General features: G+C 32.3%; 2 protein-coding genes across 2 annotated transcripts; both read right to left on the bottom strand.

Moving 5' to 3' along the window:
* Positions 1–23: 23 nt before the first annotated feature.
* On the bottom strand, positions 24–10,412 carry LOC120340321 (MFS-type transporter SLC18B1-like). Its single transcript, XM_039408557.2, has 11 exons — positions 9,913–10,412; positions 9,376–9,522; positions 9,063–9,158; positions 8,061–8,134; positions 7,452–7,665; positions 6,957–7,047; positions 6,489–6,628; positions 5,946–6,043; positions 2,009–2,212; positions 1,112–1,283; positions 24–713 (listed from the first exon to the last, which is right to left on the bottom strand). Exons 1-11 carry the CDS (start codon positions 10,270–10,272, stop codon positions 561–563), a joined length of 1,749 nt encoding a protein of 582 aa, XP_039264491.2. The 5' UTR covers positions 10,273–10,412; the 3' UTR covers positions 24–560.
* On the bottom strand, positions 10,378–12,101 carry LOC120340337 (interleukin-1 receptor-associated kinase 1-binding protein 1 homolog). The gene has a single exon (XM_039408575.2). It carries the CDS (start codon positions 11,879–11,881, stop codon positions 11,120–11,122), a length of 762 nt encoding a protein of 253 aa, XP_039264509.1. The 5' UTR covers positions 11,882–12,101; the 3' UTR covers positions 10,378–11,119.
* Between the last annotated feature and the right edge of the window lie 954 nt (positions 12,102–13,055).

Here is a 13,055-nt window from a genome sequence, read left to right as displayed (position 1 = left end):
CCTCAAGAAAATATACACAGCAGTAAATCTCCATTGGTATATTTAGAATCATGTTTCAAAATATTTGTAAGATTTCATTCGGAAATTAATATGCTGTGAGACAAAAACAGTGAACAAGGATATAAGTAATCACACAAAATACATAAAATGTGTAATTAGATTGATTTCAAAGGCAAGCTTATGCTACAATTGCATAGTCTGTTGCATTCACTTGAGCATGTTGCAAAATATACCCATATTGAAACAAAAATAAAAAGAAAAGTTACTTAATAGCAATGCTTCTTGCAGGCAAAAATGAGAATATTTAAAAAAAAAACTTGTGATAAATATGAATTAAACTATATGATAAATATGAATCAAAAATTCAGGTGTACTTATATAATCAACAATACCTCAAAAATGAACACAAAGTAGCTGTAAGACATGTAAAAAAACACTATGCTATTCAAATCAAGAATCTTGCTGCACACTAACACAAATGTGCTTTACTTTAGCTCACATTTTCTGATGAAATGTAATGTCAAACAACCTTCAAATAATGAACAGGTAAATCATGAAGTTCAAGCTTGTAAAGACGGGTTTTCCGGACTTAATAAACTCTTTCTTTCATCTGATTGATCTTCGTCTGAAGAGTTTTCATCGCTGTCAGATTCAGACGGCGACTTTTTCCGTTTGAAGGCAATTACAGCTAAATGGACACCTTTTGCTAACGCCTGAAAAAAAAAAATCCATTAAGCCCAATACTTCAGAATGAATCATATAACAAAACACAATTCAGAGGAAAAATATATTTATAGCAGGCAATATACTGAGTAACTCAGATGTGGTCATTGTTCTTTTTTGTTGGATTTCTGTTACTTAAAAGCACTCTAAAATAACTAGGGTAATTTCACCAAAAGTACTTTGAAGAGTGGCAAATTCTGTTGCAACTGATGAGCGAAAAAAACTTGTGGCGCTCATTAGGTAGCGCTTCATGCTTTATTGCTTACACTCAAAAACAGTACCAGGTGCGCCTTATGTGTGGACAAAATCCAAATCCAAGAAATCTATTGATGGTGCTTATAGTCCCTTAAAAATTAGGAACGTTAAGTAAATAGTATTTATGGCTTACCAAAACACACATCAATAACCCCAATATAGCACAGGAATTCTCAAAGTTAAGTTTCACCACCATGACGCCACCAACACTGGGTCCCAATATATCTCCAACAGAGAACATAGTGTTCCAAAGACCCGAAACAAGACCATATTCCGCTAATTCATTGTCATGGAGCTTCATTTGTCTGTAACAAAAAAAAATGAGGTTAAAAATTGAAGACCTGGGCATACACACTAATTTCAACAACTATTGTTGAATATCAGTGTGCTTGCACAAGGACTTTGTTGAGAGCGAACAATGTGAATTAGTGTTGTATGCAAATCTGCTCAGTTATAGACTTGAAGAGTTAGTAACACGTTACGCATCGATCTAGCGTTAGAAAAATGCAGATTTGAATTTGATGTGAAATGATCACGAATTCACACAGAGAAAAATTTTTTTTTAGACTCTTGGCATTGCAGGAAGGTTATAGCTGCAGCATTATATATTTGGTCTTGTTTAAGAACTGGTCTCATTCAGAGCTATTATGAAAGCGTACTATTTTAGTCAAGTAGAAGATGAATCAATGTACTCAAATGTGAACGACATATTCTTGGAAACGTACCCAGCACAGGCTGGCCACTAGACTAAATGCCTTAACTCAAACTACGATAGGTTGTCAATAACAAATTAAATACTGAAAATGATTCCAAAGTTGTATTGAATATTTTAAATTCTTGATTTGAGGAATAATTTAGAAAAATTTCACAAGAAAAAATCAATATTTTCAGCAGGTCTCACAAATTGACCAAAACAATCAATTTTTTCAAAAACTGTAAAAAAAAATGGTCATATCTGTTGCATCTAACTGTCAAGTCCTACCTAAACAAGTTACTATAACTAAATAAAAAACATCAAAAAATTACTCACTTCGCGGCGACAACCATTTCTCCAAAAGTTGGTATAACGAGCCCTCCTAAGACCACACCTGAAGAAGCTGCGCATATATACACTAGCCATTGCTCTGGTCCAGTCCAACCAAATAAATCTCGCCAGAAATCAGCAGGCCCATAGAGGGATAATACAATTCCGAACAAGAAGCAACTTACGGCCATCATGTGTGGCCCTATCTTCCTGGAAATTTGATAAATACATGCTTTATGTGGGATGGTATCTCATGTAAGATAAGAATGTTCTCAGGTGACCCACGCATTCTTTCATAATTCGGGATTTGATTTTACCAAGAATATTTTTTATCTTCAAACAGTGTAAAATTTGTTTACGTTTGAAATAGAGAAAATGAATCATTACTGATTTAATTGAATAAAACGGATCAATTTTTTTGGTTGCGTAATTATGCAAAATTATTTTGGCGACAAATTCGTTGGAACGCTGTTAATATTTTGATATTCGAATTAGGCTTTTGTTGTTCTGAAAAAAATTATATATAGGTTGTTTAATTAATACACTGCCTCAATTTCGTGAAAGTCGTACTATTTGAAGGTATTAAGGCACTGTCTGAAATTGAAGAATCTTAATATTTGTCTGGTGAGGCTTTTATGAAATCAGAAAAAAAAATACTTCGTTAATTTCGTTAAGATTCGAATCTATAAACGCCCTTTCAGTAAAAATACTACCGTAACTCTTTGTACCCGACTCCTGGAACATAAATTTCTGCGATAGAAGAAATCAGAGCAAATACGTTTCTTTCTCTAACAACGACAAAAATCGTTATAATATATAATTATTGTAAGATAAAGAAATCGATTTTTATATTTGAAATACGAGGGAGAAAGTTGAAATGGGATTTTTATATCCCCGCGGCTCATGTTAATTTGAAGGAAATCATAGCAATTTGTCACCGAAATTTTCGATCGAAAATTGGACGAAATAATGATAATAAACGCAGCTTTTGCCACACAGACATCTTGGTTTATTTATTTAAGGCCAGAATTCAATTTGATTTATTTTCTTCAACAATGTTCACCGTTTATCCGACGTGCGATCAATCGATTGATTCTTGAATTTTCGATCAATCTGACAAAATAAGCTTATTAAATTATATTCTGAACTAACTTTTATTTTTTTTTGTCTATTTATAGTGCAATTTCGTATCTTATCAACACGATACGAGTGAATCACAATTACAATTTGAATAAATTAAACATAATAATTTTAAATGACAGTCCCCCATCAAAAAGTAAACATGTAAAGTCTTGCTTCAGTTTTTTGTTGGTTGGTAACGAACACCCAAAGCTTCTTGGATTTAATAACCACGACCGGTATCATATTTTGATTGGCTGGTAGATAGGAAATCGTCCAAGTTAAAAATGTCGACTAAAGGTTATATCGACGAAACTCACGGGACTAATTGTGCTGTAAAATGACTAACCGAGGTGGCCGTCATTATGTTAGACAAATAACCAAATTGGGTGCAGTATTTACATATATATCGCACTTGTTGTTGAAGCGTAGACCATTTGCATACAAACGAATTTCTATTGACAACGTGCACGATCGAGTCAACTGGTTGATTCAACCATTACGGCGAAATCTACGCGGGAATATTGGGTATTTTAACGAATATTTCCAACAGTGTAAAAAACGGAATAATTAGACGAGAAACGGAGACAGTGAAAACAGAAAACTTCATTGTTTCTGGAGCGAAGATCATTTGAATACAAACGAATTTCTAGTAACGTGTTTGTTCGAGCCAAATGGTTGATTCAACCATTATGGCGAACACTACAGGTGGATATTGGTTACTTTAGCGGATATATTCAACAGTATAAAATGGAATATTTAGACGACGAACGAGGATTGCAAAAACGGAAAACCTCATTTGAATAAATTTATTTAAAAATTTGCGCGAACGCATGCGTTACGTCATCGCCGCATTTCAGACAAATAATTTTCCCATAATTTTATCCACTTTTAACAAGGTCGTGTCACAATACTCACAAATCAAAGAAACGTCACGAAGGTCAATTGCGCGGTTGACAATTTTAATAAAATTAGAGGGCATTCCTTTCATGAAACGATAAAAAGGACCGAATTAATCGTTGATCAATCGAATGGACTTAATTTTAGTCGAAAATATTAGGTGTCAAAATTGCTAAAAATGTTACGTCATATTATCAAAGATAGTTTCTGCTATTTGTAGTATATGTCGTAAAATTGTACTTGATATAAAGGGCGGTAGTGGCGAATATTTTAAGTTTGGCAATCACGAGAAATTTTTTTACTTGATCAAAAGAAATAGGGTTATTTTATAGAATCGTATGCGCTAAATTTATACTTAATAATGGCGTGGGGTGGGTGAACATTATTCTTAACAAGAGAACAATGCTCAAATATATGGACAGAGTGGCCAAAATGAAGTAGTACCGATATCTTATCTGTTACGGTGTTGTTTGCGCGCAACGATGACGGTGTCGCCATCTTGCCCTTTTAACTTGCCTATATTTTACATTTACCTAGCATAGTTTTTGCGTTTATTGCTAACTTATTTTAATATTGGTGGTCTCGCTACACATTTTTAATAAAAAATTAATCGCATGTATCGTTTTCGATTTTATGAGATAACTAGAGCTTTATTAAAAATTGAAACACTATATCATATCCTTGTCTTAGACGAGTATAGTAAGACGAGTATAGTACGATAATAAGGATAAAATACAAATCAATCGCGGATTATTAGAAACCTTTTGTGGGTGTGTAGTGTATCATAAGAAATGGCGCCTTCCAGATGTCACACAAAGCAATTCAATTTCCTTTGTTTTGTTTTTCTTAGAAATTTTGTTTTGCATTCATATGGAACGTGTCTCATTTTACAAGAGATTCGACGCACTTCATGAACTTTTTTACTTTCGATTTGAAGCATGAAATAATTCCGAAAGTAAAATTAAGGGAAAATTTTTTCTTTGGTCCTTTTCCCCTTTCTAACCATGATCCTTTATGGTGCACACAGAGCAAACTCAGCATTTCAATTCATAAGTGAGATATATTCACTTCAATTATTCAAAATTGGCAGCATTATTTTACACTATGAAATACCTCGAAGAGTTATCCCATGATTATAGAATTTATAAGGATTAAGAATTATACCAGAATACTGCCATTTTCTAGTAGCGTAAATCCTTTAATTCTATTATTTCATGAAATTCAGAGACAGCGGATTATAGACAAGATTATGAGAGCTAAAAATCAAAAAGATGGCGACTATTTGGGCCCGAGGCCACCAAATCTCATTATAGTCCAAATCAAAATCCAGATCATTTCTTATAAGTCAATATCAAAAGATTATATCTAATACTTCATGGTGCAATTTTATACCATTAAAAATTTTAAACTATGCCAATTTTCCGGTTTTCTAGTCGTTTTATTCAAAAAATTTTAGAGTTAGAAATTCAAATTTCAGAAGCGGAAATTGAAGTCGACACTCGTTAGAAAATGAAGACTGGACACATCACAATCAAATAGATATTGTCGATTCATCAAATGTATTATCTTCCCATCATTTGAAGCATTTCTTGCCGAGATATACAGTAACTTACTTGCTAGTTCAAATTATATATTTTTCCCTACATTTTTGCATTTTCAATCAATTTTTCTCACATTTGTTAAATATAGTCTAGCTGTAACTTAATCAATTTAATCAATTATAGCTGATTTACCAATACAGTATGATGGCATTATTTTATTAATATTCAAATTTACAGTAACAGACAACATAATTGCAAGGCAAATTAGCTAGCAGACAATGAATACGCAAAATTGCAATTTAATTGTTCTACCACACTGAGCTTTATCTAGAAACAAAAGCGTTTGCCTAAGATTGGAAATTTCCGCAGGTAAATGAACTAACCTTGTCTCAGCAAAATATCCCCAGATAGGAGTTGAAATTCCGTAAAAAACACTCATCACTAACATGTAAACACCGACCATGAATGTTGATATATGAAACTGAAAATATAAATATTTCAGTCTGAATTTTTTGAACAGTCAAAAAAGAATTAGAGCAATATGCAATCTAAATTCACCAGCAAGTTACATCAAACCTTAGAACCATAAACAATTTTCAAATGAAGCAATTGTGCGTTAGAAATAGAATTTTTTTTCCTAATTCTTAAACTAGAATTATTTCAATGTTCTGAGTAAACCAGTCAAAAATTTTATACAAAAATTGTAATGCTATGATCTCATGATATCAGCCAATTTGGAAGCCACAAGAATAATTAATAGTAAGATTCAGACCATCCCGTCACTCGTTTGAGAGTAACTCTCAATTCTGGGTGACTTTTATAGAATATTTTGATAAAATGTAAAAAAAATTATAGACTTATAAGCTACATTCCTAAAACTTTTAATTATTATCTAACACTGATAAATCAAACATGCAAATACTTACTGAATGGGTTAAAAAAAGTGAAATATTTGCGATGAGAAAACTGTTAACTGTGAATGATAACATAACAAATAAAGCAGAGAAGAGCCCATGAGGATTCAACAATAACCATGCTGGTGAAACGGCATTGGCATGTCTTTCAACTGCAAGAAAGTGAATACAGTATCTGGATAAATTGACAATACATTTTTAAAAGTAACGCAAAATGAAATCATGTCTAAGGACTCTGAAATTGGATATTGTTACAATTTACGTTCTATGCTTTTGAACAGACAGTATAAATGAAAAACATTTATTTATTATATGTGCAGTATAAATGAGTGGAAAACAAATAAATATTGATTAACTAATTTATTCCAGAAAAAAAAATGACTAATATTTTTGAATATGGGATCAATTTATTTTTAATGCGGTAGAACGTCCTTAGAAAATTGGTAGAATAAATAGTTGAACACTAAGGAAATAACTCACCAGATACGGGCGGTATCAATATTGCGCAACACAGTAATACAAAAAATTGTAAAGTTCCCAAGAACACAAAAGGAACAAGGTAACCACCAGCCTGGAATATAAATTGAAAATGATTAAATGAAGCTATCAATGACACCCTCTTGTTTGCCAAAATTCGGAAATGAAAATAAAGATTTGGTATTAAATTTCACAAAGGTGGTTAGTATACCAGGTTTTGGAGAATAATATTGCAACAGACAGATTGAAATTGCTATAGCCTGTAATAAAAGTTCACATATTAAACCACATTTTCATTAGAACAACTCTAAACAACTCTATCATAAAACAGCTCTATTGAATTTTAAATTAATAATAAAAATTCAATGATTTTCAATTTGAAAAAAATTCAAATTGTATAATACATTAAACAAATATATGAGTAATCAAGTCAAAATGAATAAGTCATACGATGAATAGCTGACATTACTCGAACGTTGGAAAATAACACGTACTTACGTCAAATAATGAGCCACCAATTAACGGACCAACAATCCCTCCTATGGAACAGAGTGACTCTGATATACCAATCACAGTTAGAGCTCGATCAGCAAACTCTTGAAAAATAATTGCAAATAATGCTGTAAAGGCGGCAGCATTACCGATCCCCATCATTACTCGACAAAGAAGACAAAGATAGAAAAAAGTATTTGGTGGAGCATAGATCAGCAATCTAAAAATGAATATATTAGGAATAAAACTGGAATTTTATGTAAAAAGTTCCAGTTACATATTAGGTTTAGAATTTAATTGTATATGATGTCATATATGCAATGATATTGTTTGCATTTTGTAAGTTACCCAATCTATAAGTACGCTATCTCATTAATATTGACCTATATGCAAGTACATAAGATTGAGAAAACAAAGCAATCTGCAGCATATTTATTCACTACCATAAAAACCGAAGCTCAAATATTTTTCTTGAATATTTACAAAATGGTGTCCTGTTCACACTGGAACTATTCATGCAATATTATCAGAAATGAATATTTTTTGGAAAACTTTCTCTCTTGGTATGTCACAAAATAATAATTAGAATAACAGATATGTTATAAATGGTCTTACCCAAAGCATATCGTGGCTCCAGCAGACCATAACATTCCAGCTAATATAACAAATTTGGCACCCACACGAACAAGCTGAACAAAAAGAAGAAAAATTAGTAATCAATTTTTAGCATAGTATATGATAAACTATGCAGATTTATACAAAACTTGAATTAGATATTATGTGAACATGGGTATGAAAAAGCTTTAAAATACTCCCTGATATAAAGATCCAAACAGAATCATCAAACATGATTGGATGTATATTTTGATGCCTATAGTACATTGTGTTTGTAGCTGTATTTTGCTACATAATATAAAGAATGTTTATTCAACCTGCTTTTGGTTAAAATCACCCCTGTACAGAGTTAATTATCGGACCATTTCAGTCATAAGTAAATATTTTCTCTCGTTATATATATATAGCGGACATCAGAGTAGACAGTAAACTAATTTTATATTGGTGATATCTCTATGAAATACATAATAATATAACAGAATCCTAATGCAAATAAAGGATTCTAATATGGGAGCATGACACAGGTTGGTGCATAATATCATTACTGATTAATTACATGGCATAGAATTAAATACTATAGTTATTATATGAGGAAAAATCCATTTGTTTAGGAAAAGGCGACAAGCACTCAATCGATTCTTAATTAATAATAGATTATCTAGTGACAATTTTAGAAATACTAATGTGCTAACAGCTGTATAATATTGAATCATATAGATTTTTGCAACCTCCAACGACCATAATAATTTAATGATATGAGCGCAGTAGTACTTGTATTGAGTCAAGTACAGAAAATTCAAAATGATTTGATTTGTGCAGTTCAAATATGACCATGAAGGGTTCATTTGAATAAACATTTGTATTAAAGATAGTAGGTAAATTATGATGTTTTGCCATACTTGTAGTTGACTAACCCTTATGAGATATTATCGAAATTTATCACTTTTCTAGCACGTTGAAAGTTATCAATAAGTAGAATAATTTTAATAAATATCATCTCACCAATGCCCCTGTGAGAAATGATCCAAATATACCAGCCATTGAAAAGGCTGAAAATACCAAACCAATGTCAATTGGTGACAAATTCTTCTCTTCTGCCTGTGGAACGAGAAAACGATTAATATGCATTTCAACATTTTATTAAGAGAAAGGAATTAATTGTTTAGCTACAAATTAATGCCTTCTATCCTTTAACATATACAATCTTCACCCATGAATGGCCCGAAGAACTTCGAATATAATCAAAATTTATCATCTTTGATACATCTATTAATTTATTAATATTAATTTATTTACGGTATGTCGTCACACTTACCACCACAGGGAAAAATGGTGCAACAATTGAGAAACCCATTGTGTCAGATATTGATAATATACTTAATGCAAATAAACATTTCAGTTGTCTTTTAGAGAAGCAACACCATCTTGAATTTATATTTTCAATATCTTCTTCACTATCAACCTGAAAAACAATTGACGTTGTAAATTATTTCTAAATGAAAAAAAAAGAAAAATTGAGGAACATATTTTAAGGTTAAATAACCGAGTGATTTTATTTATAGTCAATTCAATTGACATATTATTACCGTAACCAAATTTCCCAGTTTTGATGCCATACATTAATGAATATAAACTGTTAAATTATTCTAAACAAAAATGTTTTTGAATGAGTTTATTTTACAGAAGTGTGCTTGATCAACCAATCACAACCAGGATTGCGAGTAACCAAGGAGATGAGGGGAATACATTATTGAATGCAGTGTCTTGGATTCTACATGAGCAAGTGTCAAAATTCTCTATGGCATGAATTTTCTATGGCAGATTTAATAAAAACAGAAGTACATTCTGTTACCTCTGTAGATCCTGAGAATTCCACATCAGAGTAGTCCCCACTTTTATTATGATTTCTAGACAAACTATTATCTCTCCATTTATCATTTTCTTTTGAATTTCCCTGACCTTCAAAAAATGAAAGACTCCTACTAGTCCTTGGATTACAAGTCATATAAGGAAGTGAATATGATCGAGATCTCATTGCTTCAGAATTGCTCATTGAATTTTCAAATGTGTTATACTGCCTCATACGACTGTTAGTCCGTGGAATAGATCCATTTGGAAAAATAACATCATCATTTGCATGAGTATTGGTAGTACAAGCAGAATCATAAGAATGACTCTGCGGATTTTGATTAGTCCATTCGTCACCACTCATATTTATATGTTATTTTCTTCGTATTCTGAGTTAAATCCACTTCATTGAATGATGTAAATATCAGAAGTTTGGTGGAGAATATCCTATATAATCTATATTTTGATCCTAAAATATATATCAATATAAACACATTTTGAAATGATAAAAGTAATAGGAATACATCAAAACATTCATAAAAAAAGTTTTCCAGTACATTCACTAATCACATTGAAACAAACCAGGTGAATGTAAATTGGTATCTAAAAGAATTGCAATTATATTTTCAGTGTTTAGTATATTTGTGCTACGAGTGTTTAAATATAGAACATAATGGAATTGGATTATCAGATTTATTAACAGAAGGATAAACAAGACATATTACCGTATGTAGAAAGTTTGGCATCATCTCATGACTGTGCAAGAATTCAAGAATCAAAGTATGGTGACTTGAAAGAATAAGCTGAATCATCATAGAAATTGATATCACAAACAATATTATTCTAAGTTACGCCGATATCATAACAAAATAATATTCATTGCTTTCCAAAGAGAATGAAATCTTTGCAATCTACAGAGCTGAGTTGCCACATTTTAGCAGCAAAATATAAAAAAAACTTGGAAATTCAGCTAAAAAAACACAAGCACAGTAAAAGAGAACATTATTTAAAGCACCAAAATATCTTGGGATTGAAAATTTGGCAAATTAAAATTTTTGGGGGCTTCATTTTAAATATTCAAATACTGACAAATTGCAAAGACTAACTTTCACAGTTCTCTGCCCTATGATGCATTCACTAGCTTTATAATAGTTCATCATTCAATAATACATAATTAATAGGTATTCACAATGGAGGCCTAAATCTAAACATCATTTCCTATGTTTAATTGGCAACTTCAGTTCAAAGGTCGCAGAAACTTGAGCTTTGATTGTGATAGTGTTTGCTTTCACTCGTTGTTGAAGATCAATTGAGGTCGGATTTCCAAGTAAAACGTGGTCTTCCTCATTTGTCTGACAATTGGAATTTGAGCCCAAAGTCTCATCACAAAAATCTTCTTTCACACAAATTGGGCGACCAATCGTTTGGCCAAGCATACGACAAACTTCTATCGCTTTTTGCCGAGCATTTGCAAGTGCCGTTAAGCATGCTTGTTTACGAATACCTTCCAATTTCTGCTTGTCATGCATGAGCTGAGGCCTTAAGACTTTCACTGTGTCATCAAGTTTTTCAACGAATAAATTGTGCAATTGCATACATTTGTGGACGCTGTTGCGAAAAGTAACATCAACTTGAGCTTCCATTACGTAAAGACATCTTGCAGCATTCCTTGACAAATTCTTAACAACAATCATATCTCCATCCTGAACTCCATGATTTTTGAAGGTTTGTTGTACATATTCAAGACGCCTCAAAACACTGTTTTTTGCTTCATCAGACGCGGATTTTTCACTTCTGATGACAACAGTTAAGACACAAATGCTAGGTGCTACCATAAGTTCAGCTGAACCGGTAACTTGAACCTCTCGTTTCGGTGCACGCCTACAATCAACATGCTCTTTGTCTTGCAAGTTTTTATCTGGTTTCAAAGAAGCAAATATGTGGCTCGGTTCCAAAATATTACGATCGCACATTTTGATGATCTACTACGGATAAATTGAGATATTTGTTAATAAATTGCCACTTTAATCTATATCGAAGATTCAATTAACGCCACAATTTACTTTCTTGTAGTATACTGGTATAGGCTAATAGACTTTGAAGCAACAAAAAAAGTGAATCTCCGGACAGGAACCCACAGAAAACTCTAAACCCCAAGAGACAACGCAAGTAGACTTTAAAGTTCAACTGAACCGATTGCGACATAACGCGCTTATATAATGACATCAAAGTTACTCAACCGTATCAAAAATCAAAACAATAAACGTCATTTTTTGACTCTAGCGGCGAGAGGTCGCCGATGACTTTAGATTCGCGATGAACTTGATTGCAACTAAAAAAATTGCGAAATAAACAATACTTGTGGTAATATGGTGATGCTTGTTGTTAAAGTAGTGCTACGGGTTCGGTTCGGCATTGAAGTCGGAAATGTCATTAAAATTTTCGAAAAACTGAAGAGTCCCTGTGATTGTGACGAGTATAATTTTGTGTAAAGTACTTGTCGGCACATGTGCCCAGGGATTTTCCTTCATATAAGTTACAAATATTTTTATCACTAATAACAAAATACCTACCACCCCCTAAATTTGGAAACACCCCTCTAAAATAAAAAGCTGGGGGACATACTGCATGTGCTTCATTTTAGATATTGTAAATCGCAAAAACTTTGTGTGTCTAAGCGTAAATATATACTACTACGGTCTAAGACATGCATTTTGCTTAGCCTGGCTTAGTCGCCAGTGAGCACTCTTTCTTTTCATTGAAGTAGTTCGGAAATTTTCATATGCAACCGGCGAATGTTCTACTGACTGTTATTTAGATGTGTGATATGTGTCGCAATCGTATATTATTTTTTGCACTATCTATATTTATTTGTGTGCTGTAGCTAGTATGCATGCTGTATACAGTTTTCATAAACCTTATTGCATTTGTTATATTTGTGTTTTGGCAATGCATCAATCTTTCTCTGAATTGATACAACACATTTTTATGTAACATTAGATTTCTCCATTAAAAAAATATTGCACCATATAAGAACCGCAGCCACAACTTTTTTTCTTTTTGAATTCTAGTTTATTGTATAAATAAAGTATTACCATTATCTTCTTTTGATCAGTGTCTCACATCCTAACTTGATTTAAAAGGAAA

This window comes from Styela clava, chromosome 14 (assembly GCF_964204865.1).
Source record: "Styela clava chromosome 14, kaStyClav1.hap1.2, whole genome shotgun sequence".
Classification (NCBI taxonomy): Eukaryota; Metazoa; Chordata; class Ascidiacea; order Stolidobranchia; family Styelidae; genus Styela; species Styela clava.
This window is presented reverse-complemented; position numbering and strand designations above follow the sequence as displayed.

Bases quoted from the DNA above. Each gene is read 5' to 3' on its own strand.
- LOC120340321 (XM_039408557.2), bottom strand. From the start codon at position 10,272: ATGAGTGGTGACGAATGGACTAATCAAAATCCGCAGAGTCATTCTTAT. The intron at 9,159-9,375 runs GTAAGTGTGACG...CTCGTTCCACAG, and splicing joins CACCATTTTTCCCTGTGGTG to GCAGAAGAGAAGAATTTGTC. The intron at 1,284-2,008 runs GTGAGTAATTTT...TTTTTGTTACAG, and splicing joins GAAATGGTTGTCGCCGCGAA to ACAAATGAAGCTCCATGACA.
- LOC120340337 (XM_039408575.2), bottom strand. From the start codon at position 11,881: ATGTGCGATCGTAATATTTTGGAACCGAGCCACATATTTGCTTCTTTG.